The 26,965-nt window shown below is 35.2% G+C and overlaps 1 protein-coding gene across 2 annotated transcripts in view; it reads right to left on the bottom strand.

The window, feature by feature from the left end:
• The window catches only part of BABAM2 (BRISC and BRCA1 A complex member 2), a 158,935-nt gene that overhangs the window by 76,897 nt on the left and 55,073 nt on the right, over nucleotides 1-26,965 (bottom strand). For both annotated transcript variants that reach the window (XM_042889467.1, XM_042889457.1), the window contains one exon: nucleotides 113-222. In XM_042889467.1, coding sequence (XP_042745401.1) covers nucleotides 113-222 — 110 coding nt within the window. The remainder of the gene's footprint in view (nucleotides 1-112; nucleotides 223-26,965) is intronic.

The following is a 26,965-nucleotide window of genomic DNA, read 5'->3' as shown; positions in this document are numbered from 1 at the left end:
TAAGCAGTTTAAAGAAATATGACCATATCAGCTAGCCAACATTTCTCAGGGAAAGTATGAATAGTTCAAAGACGAAACAAAAAAACATTTCAGAACAAACTGTTGCACTTACTGTTCAATGCGTGGAGAGAGATACAGCTTAGGAAAAACCTGAGTAGCTTCTGCATCCTCAAAACTAACAGAGAGAAGTGCAACATCTTCTCCAGGATCTTCATTCACATCCTGTACATAAAAATAAGAAAGATACAAACAACAGAATGAATACTTGTAAGCTTGCAGATAATGAGTCAATCAAGTACCAATTTATTTAAGAGATGCTTTAAAGGGGAATCCAAAGTGTGACTGCTGAAAAATAGGTTGAAAATTTCTTACTGTATTGGTACTTGAAAGATATTCTGTAGTGCTTAGTTCCAAGAACCAAAATAAAATTACTTATTACTTAACAAGTATACAGTAATGTAGCTCTTCTTCAGATGGCAGAAAAACATATTTAAGTAAACATGCAGATTTCACTGTTAAGAATTCTCAGTTCAGTATTAACATCAGACATAAATACCAAGGAATTTTATGTTACAGTAGCATAGAATTAGGACAACAGACTTCACATTTGTTATTTTTCAACGAAGTGCATGGTGCATATTTTCTGCTGTACTCAACTCCTTTGTTTTGAAGAATTTTTTTGCAGTTAGGAACTTGTGTCTACAAGTTACTGTCCTTGAACGTCCCATAGATTGAATCCCTGCATTACTTTCAGAAGGCTGCATGCATAATAAAGAGTATTGCAAATAAATAAATAAATAAATAAAATCCACACTAAGTCTTAGGACAGTCAATATAAACGCATTCACAGTTAAGGCTCTGTTTGCATAAGAACAATCAGGCACAATTTTCGGATCAAGCAGAACAAATTTTGTTTCTGGATAAGACCTGATATCTCTCCAACTCATGAATCACATACAGCCCAGATAGCTGAACATCTGCTGAATACAACTGCATTTGAGCTCCCAACTTTGTGTTAGAGCCGTGAATTAGCAGTACCAGCATCTTCACCTAGCACAAGTAATACGGTGCCACTTGCTGCACACAAACAGAAGTCCCTTAACATGTTTGTGCATATGTACATAGCAACTTGCCAAGATGCGTTTGTTTTTATCCGCTTTGGAAAACTATGAGAGGAAACAGATAACCCAGCAGATCTGCACTCAGCACAGGATCAACATGGTGCAGCGTGCCCTGGTGTGGTCTGCCTTACACGCAGCTGGGAGGAAGGAACATGCAAACCACTTAAGACATTGTTTGAAGATCCTGCCCAAACTGGGGGAAAAAACTGACTGCTGAGTGGTTTCAGGAAGAAAATCTCATGCCATGTGAAGCTTTGGCAGGACTGGAACTGTTAACGTCCAGAGAGACTTGCTGCGTGTTACCTACTACGTGCAGAACACAACATGCCAAGAAATTCAGCGATAAGCTGAAGGGAAGAGTAGGTCTTAAAAAAAAAAAACAACACACCCTAATTGTATTGCATAAAAATGAGACAGATCTTAAATTCTGCTATGGTGTACTGCTCAACTTTAATAGCTGGAAGAAAAGTGCACTCCTAAGAATGCCTATAAAATGGCTACAGGCACAGTCAGGCTGGGAATGAAACACTGCTTTAAGCTGCAGTTGCAGGATAACCCTCCATATCAGTATCAAGGATGACAATAAATCGCTTTCACGATGGGGAACCATCAGTTTACAGACAGGGTTTCACTGCTGTAGCCAAGTATGGCATCAATTGAATTTTCACAATTAACTTGCTAATTGTCATTAAAATGAAAAGAACTATTAATATAAACTAAACAGTCATGCTAATTATTCAAAATATTTTATTGTAAGAGGCATTCCTCAAGAAATGACAAGTATATATAATACATACCTGTGCACACATGTAGCTCTCTCAAGACCACATTCTTTTTTTTTTTTTTGTAATTTTTGTCAAAACACTTTTTAGTAGAGAGGAGAATCTACATGCTTTTCACAAAACTAAATCTACTTAATGCTTAATTTGGTGCACAAATACTTTGCTATCATGCATATGATCAGCTTCTAGAATATCACTCAGGTGTTTACTGATCAAAGAAAAGCAAAATGAGGAAAAAAAACATCCATTACCACTTACAGTATTATTACAATGTATTCATGCACTCATTAATAACTACTTTAATACAAAGACTCACAGCAGAACAGCAAAAAAGTACATAAATAAATGTAACATCTTGGCACATCGAGATGCAATAAGTTGATGTGTGCATTAAGAGCAATAAGCTCAGACATAATATTTTTCATTTATAAAACTAATACACAAAATACAACTACCGTTGCCAGCACATCACCACATTACATTCATATAGCTACTGTTCAATGCAAGTCTGAATAAAGAAATCAACATTAATCTCTAACTACCTCTTTTCAAGTAGATGTATGTTTTTTGCCTGCAAACCTGCAAAGTTAAAATTGTAGCTTAAAAACAAACAAAGAAACAAACAAACAAAAAAACCCACCACAAAACAGGCAGCATTCCCATAGGTTTTAAAAAGACGTGATGCAGTAACACTAAGGAGTTGCTCAACCTGGTTGCTCAGATGGCCACAGATTTATGCTGAAGTCTGTTTGTATTTGCACGATAGTGATTATTTCTTTCAGACTTTGCTCCTTTTATTTATGCAAGGATCTGCTTGGTAGAACTGCATTCATCCATAGTATGTCTGGTGTCATTTATAAAACTAAATCAAAAACACATGTCCCACAGATAAACTGTAGAGAGACTTCAATTAACAGACCTTTTTGATGTTGTCTGCGCCAGTCACAGCTTAACTCCTTCAATGATATCTCTTCTGGTCATTTCTACAAGCTTGTTAATGACCAGGTGAAATGATGCATGTCTGTAGAAGTAGGCAATGACATTTTTCCAGCACAGGGGCTGATATCCTTCTCTTTCATCAAGGAGTCCAAAGGCAAAGGCTGTTTATACAATCCTTATCAAATTCTGACTGGCAATGTCTTGTCTTCCCTTTTCCCATTTCAGTATGTCTATTTCTCTCAAAAAGCAGGCAACTTTTAAACAAAGCAGCAAAACAAAATCACCTCTCTTTTTTTACTTTTCAGTTGGCGTCAAGAGAAAGAGTAACTTCAATTGCTTCTTCACAACTATTCCCTTTTAGGAAACAAAAGGGGCTGTTGAACTCCAATCACAATACATTTTTTAAATTAAAATAGCCAAGGTGATTTTCATGATTTGTATTTGTATTTGACCCACACCACTTACTGCTGAAGGATTTTATTAACACAATTCTACATTTACAAAAATTTGATTTTCTAAGATCTAAGAATGGCAATTTCACACAAAAATTAGCGTCCAACGTTAGAACTGCCATGTTAGAAAGCTAGTTCATACTCACAGAACTTTTTCTACCTAAGACTTTATGTAAGATATTATTAAACTGATCTTACACAGAATGAAGGATACATCTGGACCACAGGAATTTTGAGGTTTGAAAATTGAATGTTTCTAAAAAAACATCTGAGATCATCAGCTAAGCTTGTGATAATGCACGCATATTAGATTTTCCAAAACAGTCTTATGATTGCTAATAAAAATCTCTGGCACACTATAACATAAAAGATCCAACATGAGTTTCCTTGGTGTCTTTCTGTCATCCTGTTATTACATGTTTCTATTTCAAAAAATAATCTTCCCCTCATTACAGAAAGCATCTATACAAATCAAACATGAAAAAAGTGTGTACAAAACAAACATTAAAAACAAATAGCTTTCTATCTCAAGAACTACAAGTGTTTTCCTGTGTTTATACAAAACTTGCATAGCTGATCTTTTTAACTAAAAGTTCCATAGTGCCCTGGAACTGCAAATGTACATAGTAAAGCAATGTGGTGAGAAAGAAAAAAAAACTGCACATTTTCAATTCATATTTTAGCTCAGGTTTTCTTTTTTTTTTTTTTTTTTTTTTTTTTTTTGTGTGTGTGTGTGTGTGTGTGTGCATGTGTGTGGTGGAGGGGTGACTGAGGGGAAGGAAGAGGGTTTTTGTTTTCCACAAGGTAAGTGTAATGAGAAAACTCATGATATTTCATTCAAATTTACTCTTCGTCAACTTAGCCAGTGCAGATGAAATGCTCATTAAACATGTACTTTTTACACAAAAGGACAAAAGGATACATGAAAATACAAATACAACACAGGACAGATGAAATTGAAAGTTACAGGTGATTTTAGAATTCCCTTTTTCCTCAAGGAACTTGAGGAAAAGAATTCAGTTATTGCAAGACTCATAGAAGTCTCAAGACTTAAATATTCTATTTTTAACTGTATCACCACTGTCTAAACAACTATTTGTTAAATGTCATTCATATCAAGCTACATTTACATTAAAAGCATACTATAACACTTATAGTTGCTCTGTTTGCAAAATGCTTCACATTTTCAGGAAGTTAGTATGATTTGTGTACGATAATCATCAAATACACTTTAAACATATCATCTAAAGGGCATTGTTTTCTTATATCCTACCTACTGTAATTGAAAACTGGGAATTTACTGGAACTGACAATTTATTATGAGTCAGATGGTTGATAGCCAGTCCAACCAAAACATCTGCTCCACACAGTCACAACTGCTATAACCCATTTCCTCTTGTGCCTGGAGTCTAACCAAGTTGTACATTAGAGCTTAAAGATGCAGATTCTGGAAAATAAGTTATTACCTTTTTTTAGTTATCAAGCGAAAAAATCTCCTTTCTTCCTTTTATTAGAATATTCTTTCAAGAAGTATTTTTATCACTGGCATGGAACAACCTGGGCAGCGCCAGGACTTGCTTTTTAGTTCAAGTGGAACACTTGAGAGGTGGAGGCTATGAGATGAACGGACAAAAGCATGCAGTGGACTAAGGTATAAAACTCAGGTTAACTCTAAAGAAAGAATAAGGAAAAGAAACATCAAATTTGGTGGAAGGGATTGGAAAGGCTGTATGGGAAGAGAGTACTGGTGTGCTTTGGGAACAACAAGTGATTTGGGGTATGGGAATTGGTGGGAAATAAAGTAAAGGTGCAGGGCTTCTGGTAAGGATGCTATGTTTGGACCTCTGGGAATGAAAAGCGTATGTCCAACCTACTGCAAGATCCTCTGGGCTAAGAGAGGCCACAATTGGCTAGTGTTGCAGAAGCCTCTGGGGCAGATAAGCTAGCTAACATCCAATCTATATGGGATAGGCCAAATCCACTTCAGAAGTCCCCAGCTCATCACTCCAATCTCTTTTGGGAGGTTTCTGGCCTTTAGTTCTGACAAGTGCTGAATAACTGTCTTTGCAGTATGATTCTGATGGGATGAGATTGTTTGCAATAGCAAAAGCTAAGGATACTCTCAATTTACAACCTGCGAGATGTGAAGAAGGAGCAGGGGAAAGGTGGAACCGAGAGGCAGAATACAACTGAGAACATAGAGGAGTGAGTAGCTGCTGATGCTACTATCTACAACCAGCTTATGACAACTTGAAGTCTTAGCACACACATTCTCAGCCATACCACACTAGTCAGCTTCATGGAGTATGCAATCCATATACTGGGATTCTTTCTGATGAAAAAGGTTTCCAGAGGAGAAATGCAGAAGAATAACAATCAGAATGCTAATTCACCTCATGGCTGAACTTAACATGTGATATTTTGTGATAAATACCTATTTCAGAATCACGCTTACTAACAACTGTGAAAGGAACAAAAGAACTTGCTTTTGAAACTGAAATATGAATTGCATCAGAGAAGAGAATACATACTTCTGTTTGCTGTATCAGTACCAACGGGCTACTTGCATCGTATTGGTAAGCAATGCCTGGAGTTTTTGTTCCAAATGACAGCATGCAGTAATACGAAAAATAACCATCAAGTAAAGTACAAGCAACTCTTAAAGCATAGTAACTTCACTAGCCAGCTTTGATACAAGTAGTTACATGTTCTCCAATCTTTCTTCTATATTTAGTGTCTGTTTTTAAAATGAGAAAACATGGTAGGGGAACATAGGCTAAGGAACATGAAGTGGCAAAAAAGACTAAGAAATCTGCTTCACTCTAGGGAGAATATGTAATTATACCAGGAAATTCTTTTTACTATCTTCCAGGAAATCCACCAGGTCTGATCAAGGATTGCTTATTCTTTAAATAGGATCTTGAATGAAAACAAAGGCAGTCACCTTGTATGCACTGCCCACAGTACTGAAATGTTCTAAAAACACTCCTTCTCCCAGAGTACGACAGCAAAACTTTTGCCTAACTCAGTTAGGGCAAAGAAATGGTTTAAGCACAGTAGTTCCTATTTTAATAGAAACTTGAAAATCATAGTCTGGGAAGAACTTCGAAGAATCTGAAAGAGAATTTTAGGACAGTGCACTGGACTTTTTCATTAAAATAAAATCAAATGATTACGTATCTTTCAAGCACTGGGCAAGACATTTGATTACACCATTGGGCATCAAAAATGTTAATTTTTTTCTAACAGTATGAGTAACAAGTATTTGTTTTTTTATTTGCTTATTTGTGTTCACTGGTTGTTTTCTCATTTGCTTTCAGACTTTTATATAGAAATGCTTTGCACTTCTCTAAGACAAGAACTGAGATATGCTTTGCCTAGACAATTTTATTACTGTTATAGCAATTTACCACTACTCAATATAAGTTGCTGCCAGAGTATGGTAAAGAATGCTGTTAGGAAAAGCTTAGGAAAAAGCAAAAAGGTTAAACAGAAAGAATGATGTCCTTGTCCATGAAAATACATGTGAGTATTCACAACTTTCAACATTCATGCCATTTAGGTGAATAAAATTTAATTCATTCTGACAACATGAAAAGTTGTGGTGACACATTCATCACAGCAATACTGTTTGCTTTGGTCTGAAAAACAAAGTCTCAGAAATCAAGGTAGATACCTTTGAAGGTCAAGAAAACACTTAACAAAGTGTTGAATTCAAAATTAAATATCCCATGTGCAGCCCAGTCTAAAATTAATATTGGGGTATCCTTTCTGGTGTGTTAATAAAACTGATTTCAGGTGAGCAAAAATGCTTCTAAATATTAATTTTTATGCCAGACACTCAAGGAAAAAGATCATTCCCACATGTTGACTGAACTGTATTTATTAACTACGTTTTAATGACACCAGAATAGCAGATACTTTACAATTTTTAAAAAGAGGCTGACAAGTAGGATGCTAATGATCTTAAACTTCAATTCATTCACTAAAACCTAAATACAAGCACAATAGCTCTATGAGCTCTACTATCAGATATCACATTTGTATTAAAAAAAAGACTAAAACCCCAATGTTTGCATAGCTAGGAATGTCCACAAAAAAGAATAAAAATGACACAGAACAGGGAGAAACAATATTAGGAATCTAGACTGCTGGTTTTTCCTTTTCCTACATTCATAAATCCTGCTTTTGTTTCCTAGGACTTAAATTTATTCAACACTTCAGAGGGGCTTAATCTCTTAATTTTGGTTTTGTTTGCTTCGAATTTACAAGCACAATGGATAATTTTTAATATAACAATATACTTTTACCATTAAAAATGAACGCTAACCTGGAAGATCACCCTATTACTCCAATGAAGTTTTGTAGGCAGAATACAGGTTCAAATAGCACCATCAAGTTTCCTAAGACCTGAAGCAAAGCAATGACATGTCTCTGCCATTATCAGCTAAACAGATAATCATAGAATTGTAGAATCACCAAGGTTGGAAAAGACCTCAAAGTCCAACTGTCCATCTACCACCAATATTTCCCCATTAAAACATGTCCCTTAGTACAACATCTAAAGTTCTTTTGAACACCTACAGGCATGGTGACTCCACCACTTCCCTAGGCAACCCATTCTTGCACCTGACCACTCTTTCAGAGAAAAATTTTTCCTAATATCCATCTTGAACCTCCTCTGGCACAACTTGAGACCATTCTCTCTAGTCCCATCGCTACTTATGTGGGGGAAGAGGCTGACCCTGCCTTGTCACAACCTCCTTTCAAGTAGTTGTAGAGAGCAATAATATCTCCTCTGAGGCTCCTCTTCTCCAGACTGAAAAATCCCAGTTCCCTCAGCTGTCCCCCATAAGACTCATGCTCCAGACCCTTCACAGTTTCACTTCCCTTCTCTGGATACACTCCAGAGCCTCGATGTCTTTCTTGTAGTGAGGGGCTCAAAACATGGTACTCATCATAGCACTGGAGACAATCACCCTCCTGCTTCTGCTGGTTGGACTATTTTGGATACAAGTCAGGACACCATTGGCCTTCTTGGCCACCTGGGCACACTGCTGGCTCATTTCAGCCAAGCACTGACCGACATTCCTAGTTCCTTTTCCTCTGCACAGTCTTCCAGTCACTCTGCCTCAAACCTCTAGTGTTGCCTGAGGTTGTCATGGCCAAAATGCAGGACCTGGCACTTGGTCTTACAGAACTTCATCCCATAAATAATGGGCTGCACAAAGTGCCAAGAGATTTCAAAACTTAGTTTTTTACATGGATCATCCTGTCTCTTCTTAATCAGTGAACAGCTATGACACCCACTTACACCAAGACCATGTTGTCTTGTCAAAAAAACTTTTTCTCTTAATAAAAAAGCGTTACAAAAACTCTTCTCCACAATGAAGACGTTCTTTCCCCTGCCAACAAACATACCAATACACTGCTCTGCTGGCATCAGTGCTGCTACTGGCAAAATAAAGGACAGCACAATCTGAGCATCTGTGTGAGAATCTATTTGAAACCACAAGACCGATAATGTAAATATTTTCTTATAAGCACGTATCTGAGATAAATGACTGTTTAAAATTTGTTGTAAACAATGACTGACTTTTTTTTTTTTTAATTTAAAGTTATCTGTATGGAAAACATGCTCTCGAGTGCCTTAAAAAGTCTTGTTCAGTTAGGAAGTCATGGATAAAGAGCAAATAAAGGATAAGTAGAATTAAAATTAATACTCGGACTAATAACACCAGTCTCCTAAACCAAGAATCATTTAAGGACAGCAAAGCAGCAAGAGAGAGGAAAAGATTTACTTTGTTCATTTGGGGTTTGATTAGCAAACTGAGCAAATGCTAATTTCAGTCTTATGCTTTACATTTGCTTCCATGTTTGCATTGTAGGGAGGACTCATTTTCTTTGCTGTTTTTGATGTCCTCTACTTAAATTTCTCATCTGACACAATCGATATTGAAGATTTGAAATTTATGTACTTACACAACTAATCCCAGGACTGTTAGACTCTATCTGTACCGCCTTGCCACATGCCACAGTGTTTCCTTGCTAACAGCATACACTACAAGACATTTCTTTCACACCTCTCTCTGCATTGTCATCTGTTTTTCACACCTTTAAAACTTGGAAGAACCACATTAGGAATAAAAAATGTAGATCTATAGTCATCCTGTAGGACCCCCACATTCAAACACCATAAAAGAAGACATCTTTCACGTATATATAATTAGAACTAATTACTTGAAACAACAATATTTAAAAGTAAAGCAGATTTGCAATATTTCTAAATGTAAAAAAACAAACTTCAAATGTTCTTAACAAACAAGCAAATAGATACAAAAAACCCCATGAAATACTATGCATTTAGATGACTTATGTGGAAGGTCACTGCTGCATGGTTTGTCACTTTACAGATCCCTCAAAGCCATCAGGCTGTTTCTGCAACATGTAGTTAGAACCGACTTTTAAATGTAAGCCCCATGTTTTTAAACTCGCTTATAAATATTTGTGTGTTTGTACAACTTGGAATCTTCTACTAGGATTTCACTGAGATTCGAATCTCTCCAGCTCAAGTCTTGAGATGACTGAAATACAGTTTACTCAGAAAATAATATTCACATTCTTCCTTATACTACTGATTTCCAATCTGTTTAAAAATGGTAACGTCCTTGCAGAAATGAAAGAGCAGTTACCTCATGTTGCACTGGAAAACAAGATCTGCTAATAAAGGTCCACACACTTAACTAGAATATGAACAGACAATTAATACAGTCGGAAAGAAAATAATTTTCCTGTTGAGTTGCCTGTCAAATTTTCAAGTTTACATTTTCTATATTGTGGATATTTGTACATACAGATATTCGTATTTTTGAAATGTAAATTGACAAAACAAACATTAATGGATCAGTACATGATTTCAATTAATTTAGAGGGAATCTGGCCTTTCTGTAATCGTGATGTGGTTGAAGGTCAGGCTAAGAATATATATATTTTTTTAAATCAATCCAACTTTTTAATAAAAGCTTTTTCTTCATCTCCACATATTCTTATGTGCTCCTGGTTCAGTGACTATTGCTCTGTAAAATCAGAAATACTATAGATTACATGGGTCACAACAGAAATGCCAGTGCAAAGCCATATTCTGAGACATGTCTTCAGTGAACCAGGAAGTACCAAGAAAGATTTCACAGATGAAAAAGTGAATAATCAAAGTGTAAGGTAAAAGCAAGCAAAGTTACGGTTGCTCAATGCTCTTTCACCGTTGCAGCTTCGTACTGCTGACCTGATTTTAAAATATGAAATATTTTCTTTTAAAAGGAGATGCAAATGCAAGTATTAAATTTTGTCAGTTGTTGGTTCTTGAAAATAACAGTAATGCTTTGCATTGAAGTCTACAGCACTTCTGATTAGAAAGCTATTTATTATGCATTCTTATTTCAAATGTACAATATTTGTATTTCTTTTCAACAGAATTCTATTACCCCTTTGTCTGCATATTACTCTTATCCCTCTGGGATCTGAAAAGAGTGGGATGAGGGGGGTGGTGATGCTTTTTCTGCTTCGTACAAAAAATGTGCAAGTTGGAGCATCCTGTCCCCATGAGCCCTATTTACATTCATTATTTCAGCAAGCAATGTTCATAGTGTAATTGAGTACACAAGAGCATAAATATACTAATGTCAAACAGTATCTTGTAAAAACCAGCTGCAGAAAAGAAATCTTTTGGTAAGAAGAGAAACAGCTCATTTTCTTGCATTTGTGTGATGGTAGATCCTGCTACAGGTAAGAATACAGATGCTGGAATGAGCGATAATAGCTGTCTTAGACAAAAAGTTCTACAATATCAGTCTTTCAAGGTTCACATCTATGCACAAATGTAAATCAGGTATACAATGTGAGAAAAAAACTACAGGATTATTCTGTTTTATATATAATAGAAGTCACATTCTGATCTACACTCACAGATTTTACACTAATGTCTTTGTAAACAACTGGCACAGGATCACATCAGTTTCACACAGTGAGCCCTAACATTCAGTGGGCACAGTTGCCAATCAGTACACCTAGTACAACAGGTGCCAATACAGTGCACCTAGTATAATACTGAGGTACACAGCAGCATTGACCGAGATCCCTCAGATGTGAAATGGCTGAATCTTTCCAACAGCTGGCTACAGACAGAAGATACTGATGCCAAGGATTGGGGAAGGATGCAGGAACCCCAAATAACACAGAATCTGTAAACATACAATAGGCTCTGATAACATCAGTTATCATCTCATCTGGAGATTCTATGACCAGACATTCTCTCATTTCTGCCCCACCAGTGCATTCATCACCACCAATGCAGGATAAAGAGGATATCTGTTTAAGGGACAATTATAATACAGTAGATTTCTTCAGAATAAGTCTATCTGCATTTTCATTTATATTTGTAAAATCAATTTCATTCATTACTTCAAATTCCGTCATAAATTTACAGTTACTCAGTGCCTATATCTCATCTTCTAAATCAGATAAATTTAATTGCTATTCCAGCATCACTGAAGAACATAAATCCAAGAAAACAAAGGTTAGATTTGTAAATCTAATCTTAACTCAGACTGGTTTAATTTTATAATCCAAGTGCAGCTCCACTGAGCTGCATACACTGGAAAAGGACTCTCCAGTTTAGTTCTCCTGAGTACTTCTTTCAGAAGTATAGATGGCTGCTACAATAAAACCTACAGTACTGCCTAGACTAACTTCAAGTAAATCAAGAAATATCATCAACTCACGGTGAAGCGGCCCATGACTGAATGTGTTCAAAGATTATATTTCTAGAAGATATGCCAATGTATAAATCTTCATCTTTGTACAAATTTACTGTAAGCTCTTCAGATATTCCTGTGGTGTATCTGAAGGTTCTTTTAAAAGGTAAGCTTTAGTTATGAGCTAGCTACTGCAGTAATTGACTCAGATTCACCCAGAATAACTGCACTCATTTGACAGCAGTTTGTCTTAAGGCTACGCTGTGTCCAAACATACGTGCTAACAGTAAGTGGTTGTTGGTCTGTTTTTAATATATATATAAAACAGATCTACTTTTTTTTTTTTTCCCCACTGGAACTATTCAACATCTACTTACATTTGTCTATATTCCTCTCCAAAAAGCTTTCATTTCATTCATTCTGAGAGCAGATGAAGCCATGCTCCATTAATCAAGGACAGTGTGCTCTCAAATTAAGAAATGTTCTCTACAGGTATTTTCATATCTATGCAAGTGGCTTCCAAGATGCGTTATATTAAAACTTTAATCTTTGCAAGATTACTATAATTATTAGTTACACTATAATAACTGGTATTGTGGCAACCACATGTTTGATGGTCTATTGTTAAAAGATGAGCAGTCTCTTTTATAAAGTCTTTACTATCTGGAAGGCAGATGCATAAAGATATCTGGAAAGTCCAGAGACAAAACCAAACATCTCAATTTTTTTTTCCTTATGTTGGCTTTGTATTGTAATTAACTCATTTCTGCAGCGCTCACAAGTTATCTTGGAACACGAAAAGGAACTAACTGAAGACCACTCTTTCCCAAGTCAGTTTCACTCTGGAACACACTGGTATACGTGGTACAGTGACACCCCCAAAGTTTTACTGTTCTACACAAATGAAAAGTTTATCTGAGATAAGAGATGGTATTTGAGAAGAACTGCTTTACATTATTTAGCAGAATAGTAGAGAATGAAGATTTACTGCACAGATGACAGCTGTAATAGTTTTGGTTCAAGGCAAATACAAATTGTAGTGAATTCTATATCTTTTAACACAAACCTACAGGTTAGAGGATTGAAAATAAAAGATTTCAGAACATTGAAAATATTCTACCAAGAAAGTCTAGGATATAGAAATGAACTAACAAGGAAGTGAAAAAAAAAAAGAAGATTCTCAACCTTGGCACTAAGAAATAATTTAAAAAACTATTTCAAATAGTTTCCAAACAATTTATTCCAAATACACATAAGTACAAGAATCCACTTAACCATAACTCAGGTCTTATGGACAGCATCAGAACCAACAAGTTTGAGCAGAAGGCATGGTCTTAAGACACGATGCAGTGTTTTAAAGCCTCTGTTAAATAGTAAATTTTCACTTAAAATGTTAGGTACAATGAAGTAGTCCACTAGATAGCAGAGAAATGTGCAGCTTGATTCCTTATACACTTTGCCAAGTGACAGTGTTTCACAAAACATCTCAATACTTAGATTTCAGAAAAATCTGACCATGTAAGACATGCATGTTTCTGTAAGCTAATCCTTTCTGATACACTGCTAATGAAGACCACTGTCTGTGGGTACATATATATGCTGGCAGGATGCACTCAAGCAAGTTTTTTCCTATTAACATCACCTACTGTAACAACACACACTTGGGTTGTTTCCCTAACATCATACAGGATGGAGCCAGATCTGTGACCTATATTACCTCAGCTTTGCTGCAGTCAGGATTTGGTAATAGAAAAAAAAAAAATTAGAAAGTATGCTGTTGTCTTTATGTGCAATTCACATAATAGTCATTTTACGTCTCAGATTTTAATCACTATGCATAAAAAATCCAGTATAATTTCTAAACAGCAACTGATGAAGGGGGCATTGACTTGTTCCGTTCCTGACCACAAAAACACTTCGTCGGAGTTTGTGTATTCTGTAGATGGTTGGACAATAGCACAGGGTCATGTAAAGAGAAGACCTCTTCAAAAAGCTTTCACAAAAAGCACCAGAAGTTGCACAAGCTTTTGGCAAATGAGCTGTTACTTTAATACATTAAGCTTTGAATCAGTCTATCAGCTGATGGAATCCAAAGATTCTTTCTACTGAGATATCTTCACAGATGGCCTCTTCACAAACCACAAACTGTTTAGATTTTTCAGCACTGCTTAATTCCATTATGATGATGCATTCAATGTATAACCAAGGACTTCAATTTTATTTTCTTTTTCAGTTTTGCAGAAAACAAAAAGTATTTTTTTCCATGTGTGTCCTTTTGCCCTTACATTAGTTGTGAAGAAAATCCACTTCTTTCTTATGCTCTTAATGACACACTTACATTGGGCAATCGAATTTTTCACTTTCACTTTTTCTTGACTGCACTGAACATAAACACACATGACTGGCATGCAACCCAACTAAGTACATCAAACAATTGATTTTTATTTGCAGTTTTAAGTGGCAGTGCTATTCTTGGTATCTCTCCCCAAAAAGGCTTAATTATCTAACTCTGAATGCCATTCAGATAAGGTTAGTCAACGTATTTAAAGTTATTTGAGAAAAGGGAAGGTCATAACTGACATCATCAAACAACATAATTACTTAATGCCTCATTTCCTTAGGAAACCAAGCTAAAATGAAAGAAATGAAAAATCTAATTTATCTGAAATTCTGAAATATTGAAGGTAAACTCTTGGCATGAAAATTTATAAAGAATTCCTTTGTGCAAGTATGTACAGAGTATTGTCAGCAATACTCTATTACTTGTAGAGGTTGTTATTTCTGATTGAAAAGCCATGCCTGAGAAGGAAAGATGAAAGCCTGCATGTTGTTGTACAGGCAGATAGATGGCTGACTAGTAGGGGTACATGAAGCAAGTTCCAAGATCAGCTGTTCTTAATGTTCAGAAAGCCTAAAAAGTGGAGATTTAAGACAGATGGTGAAATGACTGCTGTTTGTATAGTTCCTCAGAAAAAGTCATTCATTTAGTTTCTGAGATACAATGAAAACAGTTTACAACAAAACGCTGCCTCAATTTAAAGGAAGGTCAAAAACAGAACAGAGGTAAGTCTGAACTGTTAGGGTTCAAAGTCTGTAAACATTGCAGTCATCATGTGGGGAGGAGAAGCAAAGCAGAATTCAGACTATGTCATGTTGATTTTAATTGCGTTTAGAAATACAAGGGAGAGCTATTAGAGAAAGGAAAAATAAAAGATATAATGGACACAGATACATGCTAATTTTCATCACTCTATAATGCATTCTTGAATTAAGCAGGTGATGCCTTCTCTTATCACGTGTTGAAGAAAACTGAGATGAATGCTACTGAAAACTATCTTCCACAGCCTATGTTAGTTGGTGAACACCTACCCACTTCAAATATTCACTATCAGACCGCAGCAAAATGCTTCACTTGAAATACTTTTCAGAGTAAAAAACATTTTTTTTTAAATTCAAATAGAAGTATTTTTGTGCAATGTCTGCTAATCTGAATAATGCAGCCCTTCCTTCAATTCTTAAAAACACTTCATTTTCACTATTTACATGAAAAGATTACCTTTCCATAAATGTCTGTACTTCATCATCTGATAACTTGATTATACTAAAAACACTGGTGGACATTCTAACATTGGTTAGAATACAGAAGTGCGTTTCCTGTGAAGATCACTGAAACTGTATGAGATTAGATTGAGGCCAATAAGAGGCAATATATTCTTGAATCTTCATGCTACAGAAATTCATTTCTAGGCATCAGGCATGAATTTTCTATGAAATAAACAGTGAGTGCATTCTTGTTTTTATATTTTCATGAAATAAACATAGCAAAAATGTGTTATCCAGACAATGAATGGAACCGCAACATACTTTTATGATGGGAGATAAGTGACAATACCCTCGCTGTTAAGAAAGTCTCTGACAAATATTTTTAGCATATTCTGTGATGCTTACGATCAACTTTTTCAGATAAATAAAAATTTATTCTTAGAGAAACACACATTCCCACTGACCTAAACAATGCTCTTTAACCTTACAAAGTAATAATATTGTTAATATGATGTCTATTAGAATATCCTTTTTCTTGGCTGTTATTAGAGAACTTAAGCAGCTGAATAAAAAACCTGAACTTTATAGAGATATTGACACAAACATAGTTCCAGTAACTACTGCACCTTCATGCAATGTAGATACACGGTGTCTGTTCACTACACTGGACTTGAATATCTTTTTATAAGCCTCTGACAGTTAGCATATCTTTACATTAATTCCTACCTAATGAAGTAACTAAGCAAACTTTGGATGTTACAATCCTCACCTGCAGAACTGAAGTAGAACATTATTCTAACAAAGTAATTCAGTAGATACTTGCCTACTTTGACAACATCTATTGCTAGTAGCTATTGCCAGTAAAGCATATTAAGCTCTTCAATTTCACCTATGTTATCAACGTTATCAATGATTGCACTTCATATATTTTGAAACACCGAAAAAATTTGTCTGCCAAAATATTGTATCAAATCCTTATTTATTTATTTAAGCACAAAAACTCTAGTATCTTCCACATTTCATCATTTGGGACCTTCATGATAATGTGGTCTGAGGCTATCCAGCTGTAATAGCGAGAAAAGTAAGTTACCCTCATTAATTAACAATAGACATTCACCAAGAAAGATGATAAACTTCTGCCCATTACTAGCAATGATAAGGTAGTCATAAGTAAAACTGATCTATCTACTTTGGGACCTACAGATTTGCTATTTGAAAGAGAACTCTTCATTTAAGTTCCCGGTATACAACTAGAAGACAAGTCTTGCACAACGTAGAGCTTTCACATGCATGCAGAAGTTCCCAAAATGTTGCAAAGAATACTGAAAGCACAAACAAGGCAGCAAGAACTGTCCCAACCAATACTACTCCTGAAAAACAAGATGCCTCATTTACCATGCTTTCCTCTCAAACAGATTAAGTAATCAAACCTCATATAAGGAAATTCTGATGTACTACTGACGACTACCACCGATGTAGTAGGCCCTTAGTAGGTGTCGCTGCAGAGGTAAGCTGCTGTGTTAAGAAGGGCAAGAAACACTGTAGCACACAGTAGTCTACTCCTGGTGCTGAGGTTTGAGCTCTGTGCTGAAAAACCTGGGCAGATGCACAGGTAATCGTGACTTTTTGCCATCTTGCCAGAGCTGGTTCTGAACAACCTACATGCTGGGACCTGGCAACTCAGCACAGACAATACCATCATTTATATACTGGATAGCTGGTATCATAATAACATTTATAATTGTTTCTTTCAAGGAGTGCTGGATCAGTCATAACATAGCTAAGAAGAAGACAGAAAGAACCAAACCTTCTGAAATGAAGGTTTGATTTGATCAACCTGACACCACAACAGCTTGAGTTGCCATTTGCATGTAAAGGCCTGAATGCATACTCGCCAGTAAGGGCAAAAAAATAAAGATATTTAAGTCTCACCACTGGAAGTCTACTTTGTTGTAATGTAATGTGAATTTGATGCATGACATTGCTCGTGTGGATAGATGATAGTATTATTTCCCCAATCTTCTGCTTCATTTTGACATATCAGACTGACATTATTTTTTAAGAAAAGCAATATAAAAAGCATTTCCAGAGTGTCTATCAGACAAAATCTTTGTAAGGTTAAATTCACACATACTTAAAGTTGATGGCAGAAATTCCAAATATGCTTAAAATGGCCTAAGCTGTATTTTCAAGGTATCTCTGGACTAAAATTGAAGTCTAAAAGAAGTCTTTCAAGTCTTTTCAGTGTGAAATGATTAAAAATACTCATTTCCTCCTTCCTTCCAACACTGCTGCATCAAAAGACATTACTTAAATATTTAAAAGCATGTACTGAATGACAGCTCTTTAAATTGTGTAAAGTTCAACCATGATAAACAAATACTTAAATGGACAAAGACTAGTACACAGAACAGCCTGTACTCACCTATTAATAAGTAACATACTAAATGTAGGTCGACAGCCACAAGAAAAATAAGCAGATAAAGTAATTATTGTATCTGATACTCCATGGCTTAAAACTGGTAAATACTGAAATCTATTTTGTTCTGATACTGTATGACTCTAGAAGAACATCATAATCCAATTCCCCAATTCCAAAATGGGGATATTAATACATGTTACTAAGTATAGGAGTGTTACCAGGTGCAAGTCAGTATTTTTCAGCTTTTAGATTTCAAGTGCAAAGTTCTGCACCCCTGTATAAAAGAGTATTTATATTATTCCTTTTAATTACTGTTTCACAAGATAAATAAATAAACCCATGACAAAATTTCAAGTTGCAGAAACATTTCCAGTATCAAAAAGCTTTCAATGATAGTAAAATATATATATATATATATAGATAGATAGATACTAAAATAATAAAGTAGTGATTCCTCTGGTGAGTCAAATCTCAGTTTTTATAGGAGTAACGTACCCTTGAAAATAAGATTCATAATATTGATGCAGCAGTACTGAGAAAAAACTGTAAACTATTAAAGGTGAAAAAGACACCACTTCAAATGCTTTTACCTGTCTGAACTGGTTTTGCTGCCTTCACACACCCTCAATTTTTGTATATATTTATCCCTCTGAAACACAGAACAAGCACATAACACAAAGAAGCCTTTCTATGTAATGCCATATAATTAACCTTCATACTTGGTTTGATGGTTTGAAAATCTATGTTTATGAATATAGTTCTCTGATCATATACCTGTTGACTTCAATGAGCACAGAATACAACTATCCTAGAGATCTCAGCCAGATCTTGAACTGGCCAGAACTCCACAAAGTGAGCCATTAGAACAGTCTTTCTAGAAAGGTATCCGAATTACATGGTTTTAAGAAATTGCATGCAACTGATTTCATAACAGGAGTATTACTATTTCTTGCCTTGATTGCTTCCCAGGACCAGAAACCTCTTTTTTCTAGCACAAACACAGGGAAATGAATCTACTAGCCAATTCTTCACTACAACATGAAGTATAATGAATATCTTTGCAAATCAGGGAAGAACATTTGAGCAACTGTAATGTACTTCCTTGCTAATCACTCCAGACAAAACATCAGCTTAAATCTAAAAATCGGGTATTTTTTAAACATGGATGATTGCGTCAGGGCTTCCTTGTCCTGATAATAAATAACCTGATTGTCATTACTGACAAAAAAATAATGCACACATTCAATTAACTGTATTACTGTTCAATGAATTTGTGGAATAAAAACTGAAAAAGTATATTCACTCAAGCCATATCAATCTAAAATTTACATGGCAATACATATTCCTTACTTTATACTTATTCGTATATTTCTTTGTAGACATTTGATAGATCAAAATCTAAATTTTAAATCTTTTATTTGTAACATACTAAGCTGCTACAAAGCACACTATAGCAAAATACAGCTGAAATAAGTAAACTTTGCTGTCATTCTCCAGCCTGTTTCTGAAAATGGGACAAGCACTCTTCTGAGTCTTTTCACTGCTCTGAAACTTCAAGCACACATTACACACACACATGCACTTACTAGAAAGTTGCCTACTTGCCTTTTCAGTGTGTAATGCCTCCAAATAACTGGCATGGCTATACAATCTGTAATGTTCTATAGAAAGAAATTTTAAAATGTAATAATAAACAAAACATATTAATGTGAAATTCTACATCTCAAGTTTCACTTGAGGGTAAGGAAAATATTGTTAATACTGATAAATTTGAAATGCAATCCTAGAAGGTGAATGGAAAACTAGAAGTGGTTATTTGGTCCTGAACTTTCTTTTTTAATGATGCCACAATTTCTTAAAACAAAATGTATCCGTTCCCACCATAAATAATATCAATGCCTAGAAAAATTCATATTCTCAAAAGCATTAAAAAAGTATTTTGCTACCAATACACATCTGTATACTACCAGTGGGGATCTACTCTGAATAACTCTCTTCTGCAGATTCCAGCAAGCACACAATGCAAAGTTCAAAGTAAATGCAAATTTACTTTTTTCACCTCACAGGTAAGCTTCCAACCACTTGCCATTGGAAATAATCCCCAGGTAAAGGAAACTTACAAGCAACTATCAGGGACGGTACCCACAGAAAGCTTAACATAAACAGGTAGGAAAAAGAAAGTAGCTGTCAAAAATTAATGTTATCATGTTTCTGCAGTTTGCCAATTCTGAATTTTAAATATATTATTCACCTTCAGCTAAAACATTTATCAGCAACAGCATGTAGTTCCTAGCAGTGCTTCCCCTGCCAAGAAAATCTTTTTTCAGACACACTATTCCTTCGTGTACTATTTGGAGGGAAATACTTCTCTGTAATCAAAATTCCTTCTGTATTTTTTTTCACTCCCTTCCAACTTACACAAAACAAGAAAGCATAACATGCATCCTTTTATGGCTAAAAAGATCGTGACCAAGGTTCTTAATGTTCTTGGACAAGCGAAGCCCACATTACCACAACGTGGTTTGTTGGTTTTTTTTTTTGACTTAACACAGTTTGAAGATGAGGATGAAACCTTACTTGCTCCAGGCTTAAAGCTTTGTTAGGAAGACAAGTCCTGACAGATATGCTTAAGAGAATAAGGTCATTGATTAATCAGGGAAAGAGTCCATTAAAGTCATGGAGCTAATACATTAGCAGACAGTTACTTAACACGACACCGTTGAGATATTTTCATCAATCTTCAAACATTCTTTTCTCAGTAAGCATTGATCCGTTATTTGCCATACATTTCATGCTTTCAGCATGTTAGAAACTGATTTACAACTAATGGCTGTATAAAAAGTCCTGACAAAAATCATTTATTTAAAAACAACAAAATGGGAATTCTCCTGTATTTAATTCTCCATGTAATAGTTTTGCAACAATTGGAATGCACAGAACCAGCATGTAAATATGTGAAGAGAACGCTGTAAAAGTGTCAAACTAGTGTTTTCAAAAGTTTACAATTTTAACCGGAATCTCACAACACATTTTGCAAAGAATCTGAAATTAGAACATGAAGATGAACAGGTAAGATTTGTCACCATTCTCGGTGACTCAGAAAGCACTCTAGTGTATTCTGTATAGCTGTAAATATCTTAATTGATAGTGCCTTCCAAAATTGCACCTAACTATAATAACATACAGATTATTCATTTTTCCTTACAAATTCAGACTCTTGCCTTTCCTGTCCACCCCAAAATAGCTTTTCAGTATCAAAAGGAACCATTAAGCTGTCTTCATACTGAAAACAAATTATTGATTCTTAGCTAATCTGAAGAGAGAACAATTTCCATCATGATAACAGTGATGAACAAGTCATATGGAAGGAAACAGGAACTGCATTTTGAATTACCAGAGACGATCTTGCCCAGCCATGTGACTTGAGAAGTATAATCCCTTACACAGGCATTCTCAAAGTGAATGAAAGAAAGCTGACAAAGACATAGTTTGCAAAAAGGAGTTTACATACAAATTCAACCAATTTTCTCAGTGCTAATTAAGTGTAAATATCCTGCTTGGGCATTCATTCCACCTAAACAAAGTTTTTCAGATCATGAAAAACAGTTCAGTGTCACCAAACTTCATAATGTTCTGATCTGCTTTTTTTTCCCCCTTGTAATTTGGTTTTAGATCCAGTGTATGACCGACCGGTGCAAGCTCCCAAACCCTGTCTCTGTCCCATTTTACAGATCTAGGGAGTTCACAGGCTTCATGAAGATCAGCAGTCAGGTAGAGGTGACAGTATCTGGCCATTTGGCCAAATACTCAGACAGGTGAATGCAGCTTGCTGTACACGTTGGCAACTAGTGGTCCTATCAGCTAAAAGCACTTTCCATCATCTCACTTGATAAACGGCCACAGGAGCACCATGACGGCACAGTGCAAAGAGTAGAGTCAAGGGATTAACCTTGTACGTAATGAAGCTTCACTATTTTTCCTGCTCACAAACAGGCTCTTTACTTAAAATCTTGACACACACATCTGTGTTTGTCAGAAAACTGCACACATCGCCTTGCTCCATATGAGTAGTCCTACTAAGCACATGCTCACCTTTTATCTTGTTGAACTGTAGAGCAATTTTTCTTTTTCTACTTCCTGTTTACAGAGCTTGCTTCAAGTTTCCCAGAAATACAACTCTCCAAATCTACAGGATTGGCATTTTTCAAGTTTATAAGCATATTTTTTCTTACTAGGCTTCCTATGATTCTCAGTTCTATTATATTACCTTTTTAGTTTTATTCTTTTTTAATTAAGTAATGGAGCATTTTATCAACACTTTTTTACAGTCACACCACTCAACATTTCTGTATTGCTAGTGTAAGGCCATCTACACCATTTTTCTAGGTAAAAGTTATTCAGCTACTTGGAGAAGCCTTATAAATAAAGTAGTGAAGGAAAAATAATTCTCAGACTGCAATACTGCCCTATATGAGTCAGATAAATAATATATGCCTCTACATGGCCTTAACAGGCATTGTCTCTCAAATCTGATAATACCATTGCCTGAAGGCCTATAAACTGGGCTGCAGTCTGATCACACATCTTTTCAAGAAGGAACTAGCAACATGCTGCAAATAAAAAGAATAATATCTTAAGCTGCTGCCATACAGTCAAACTGATGCTGCAAAAACACAATCCTAAAATGCCACTCTTGTTTATTAAGAATTCAATTCTTATCATGGAATATTTGCTACTGCAATCAGAAGAATCCCTCTGGTAATTTAATTCCAACATCACTTTTGTTTTAGGAGAGCTCACAAATCATGCAGTTTTAGAGTTTGATATTATTAGCACCATAGCCCTTTAGGCCTACCAAACAAGTGACACAAATCCTCTTCATTCATCTCTGTTCTCCAAGGTACATTGCTTGCTCTAAATAAGTCTTGCATTCTTTATTATTGAATATCCATCTATTTACTTGCCAGTCATTAAATGTGGTTTCATATTTTCAACACAAAAAATGAAATTGAAATTTGCAAGAGCAGTTTGAGTCACTATTCTAAAATGAACTCTTAATACAAGATAAAGACTTCTATTCATTAGCTCTTATGTAGTCAAAGTTAATTACACAGAACTATTTTAAAAGCATTTTACATACACTGTCAAAATACTTGCTATGCATAGAACAAAATGGACAAACAGAACTACATTCTACCTATGAAACAAACATTCCATTTGCAAAGAAAGATGAAAATTGTAGTGTAGAGAATATAAAATTAAGATTTTCTCTTAATTCTTTCTCCCTCAGAAAGGGCTATCAGACCGTCAGTCAAATTTCAAGTACTCCACTTCTTGCTCTGTGTCTTTTGTTTTCTTTTTCAATTTTTTTCCTTCTTTTTAACCAGAAAAACAGTTAAAATGTTTTTCTGTAATGTAGAACACTGTTGTGCTTTGTGAACTCCAGAAGAAAGATATTTTACACGTTCTGAGCATTGCAAGATCTACACTCCACCATTCAATCAAATTCGACAACATATTAACAAGAGCCTAATAATGTGCACTAGCTCATTCTCATTCAAGTCAGTGGCACTCAGGAAGCATCTCACTCCTTTCAGAAATAAAAACTTCATGCTTTTGATTGCTTAGACTAACTGGTAAAATTCTGAGTCCTAATTTTTTAATTCTAGGGCCTTTTGTTGTTTTAATTATACAGGTTTGGTAGAAAAAGAAAAAAGCAACATATAATTTTGCGATGGGAAAAGCAAATTAAATGAGTCAACGTAACATCTTTTAAGCTACAAATGTTAAGAAGCGTCCACAAGAACTAAAATCAACAGGAACTTAAGAGACTCAAGATCATTAACGTACTGTAGAGAATTTTAATGGATGACAAATTAAAAGTCTGTATCAGCAGTAAAATGGCCTGTGAGAATAACCACAGACGATTCTGAAGTCATACAATTTTGCTTGCTGGCAGAATTAGTTCATTTTTTGGATTCAAACAAATGCATTGGACCTGAAAGATTCCTCATTTTAATTGTGATGAATTGCTACGTTTATAAAAAAGAGTCAGGAGAGGAAGAAAGTCCTTCTGGTTAAGGCCTTGGACAAGTTCTACTCATGGGTCAGGATTCCACAGTAAATCTGCATGCACCCAGTTCCTCTTTGCTTCAGTCAAAAAAAAAAAAAAAAAGTGGTTTCCTCCTCTCCCATATTTCACGATTACTGTGACAATACATAAAATAATCATTTGTGGTATATTCAGTTACTATTTTCATCTAGGCTACATACATAAAAAGAGACAATACTTATGAGTGTCAAAATGGTAACTGATGCATAATACAGGACAGCTAATCTAACCATCCACGGGACAGCTAATCTAACCATTTACAATAGTAAGATGGAAATTAAGTAAGATTTATTGCTTACAAAAAGCAATGAATCAAGGTAAAACGAGATAGAGTCTAAGGTGCACTATAAATGCTAAACAGTGAAAATAATTTGGAATAAGTTTATTCTGTGTTAACCAAACACACTGTCCTGGGGGTTCTTGCAAATGAGTACCTGAATATTTACATATCATCAGTCAGTCATCAGTCTTAGTCAACACATCAGTCACATTTGTCTAATATTTTTCTAGATCCAGTAAAACACAGAATATTTGCAATATTTCCAAATAATTAAAAATTTATTCTTATAAAAATGCACATATTTCAGTAATGTATTACCCACGCTAATGCAAATGAGCAAATAATGAAAATGACAAAGAAAGACAACAGCTGGAGGGATATGCATTCACTATTTTCCATTCACTATTTCCCTTTAGCAGAAGTACTTCCTACCAATATTAAGTGGAGATATTTAAATATTTTATCTGCTCTCCAGACAGTTCATTGTGTAACTGAAAACCAACATTTAATTCACGCACATCTTTTTGCCTGAACTCTGATGTCATGGTAACCTGTTACCACCTAAGGAGCACACTTAATTGCACATAGCGAAGGCAAATTAGTCTTCTTCCCCACTGCCACATTTCTGCCATGGACACGCTGCTTGCAATCATTACAGGTCCCGGCACATAAAAAGAACAAGTTCTAGCAGGAAAACATATATTACTGAAACAAAGAACTAGACAATCAACAGGTCCGAGTTTTATTAATCTCCCTTTTATTGTCTCACCAAGATGCTGCTGGGCAAGGCAGCTTTTCCTTTAGCTTTCCTAATCTTATGTTACCTCGTAAACCGGAAAATAGCTGTATGTATCTTATATTAAAAAAAAGCAACTTCTTTCTTCTACAGAAGTTACTGTAGAAATGTAAAGCTTGAGAGAAACATAAAACACATTAATTAGCAATTAGTGGAGAACATCTGTGTGTTCTTTTTCTTAACATGGATGGAAAATGGCACAACAACCTGAATTTTACTTTTCATAATACAATAGTCAATGACATTTTCTGCATCAACTGAACAATAAACGTGATGGATCACTCAATCCCAGAACATATACTGTTGAGAGCTTTTGACTCAATGGTAAAACTTCAATATTTTCGGCTTAAAACTTTAAACCTATGAAATTGAATAAAAGGGAGAAGAGTAAATACAGTGAGCTACAGTTATTTCTGATACACAGTAAACAACAACAAAAACACAGACTGATAGACATTGCTGCAGTTGGTGCATTTAACAGAAAAAGTTACCACTATAAATTACAAAATCCAAACCAAGAACAACTAAGCATCATATGAAATCATCATACATGCATACAATCACCTTACTGCAATTCTTCAAGAACACAGGCATAACTTAGTAACCTGAGAGCCAGCAATAATAATTAGTGCAGCAGTGGAACTTTTGTAAGTATGTAAATTGACTTTCAAAACCTCAAAATATGAGCTTCCATAGGATAGAAGCCCTGATCAGAAGACCAAGGAAGGCAGAAAGAAAAAAACTGTGGGCTCAACACTGACATCTGACACCATCGTGCCTTACGCACTACTAAAATGTGATCTGCTGGTTAATGTCTCCTATTATTGCTATGCTCATATCATACACAATTTCTTAATACTGTCCCTCTCAAAAAGAAATGGCAACTGGGAACTAAAGAAAAAAAAAATCTCACTTCTCTTTCCAGCTTAAGACCACGGTGTTGGCCTGTTTTGCATAGTATGGGTGGACCGTGACATATGAAACAAGCACCACCATTATGTAACAATCTGCAATTATTTTTATGGGTATTGAATTCCATTCTTTCTATGCAATACATACAATGCTAATGTAAAGCAATAGTATAAATTACAAGCCCTAACAAGGCAGTAAACCTGAACCATGTCATGCAAAATAACATATTATAAACTTTCCCACTGTACACAAAAAAGGTATATGAACTTCAGAAGCTGATTTTTTTTTAAACTTGCTTTTATTCAACTTTCATTTTTTTTTCTTAAAAAAAAAAAAAAAGCAAAACAAAACTCCATCCTTTTTTTACTAATGTCAAATTAATACTTCACTGTGTTAGGGAAAAACTAGGAATTCATATGATTTACATGAGATTTAACACTGGATATGGTGGTCCTTTACTATTGCATTATAAAAATAAAATGTTTAAATATAACTGTCATCAGAAATACAGTTGATTGCAGATTGTGATTCACATTAAGATCATAAACTATAAAAATCATCAGCTGTGCAGAGTGAGCTGTTCCAGTTGACAGATCTTATTAGTAAAATCTGCCAATAAATTATAGAAAAAGGTTTTTTAAATTGCTTTTGGCTTCCAGCATATGGAGATGAAGGTGTTTCTGACACTAATAAGTTTTAGTGTGGTTTAAATAACCTGCAAACAAATCCCACTGATGTGAAAAAGTTGATGGTAGCACAAAGAAAACAAAGGAAAATGAACCATTTATATGAAAGTCAAACTCTGTTCTGATCAGAAGTATACTTTCAGAGGGTTTCGGTTCCCTTGATATTGGGG

The sequence above is a fragment of the Lagopus leucura genome, unplaced genomic scaffold (assembly GCF_019238085.1).
Source record: "Lagopus leucura isolate 7727_CA_CO unplaced genomic scaffold, USGS_WTPT01 Super-Scaffold_73, whole genome shotgun sequence".
Lineage (NCBI taxonomy): Eukaryota > Metazoa > Chordata > Aves > Galliformes > Phasianidae > Lagopus > Lagopus leucura.
This window is presented reverse-complemented; position numbering and strand designations above follow the sequence as displayed.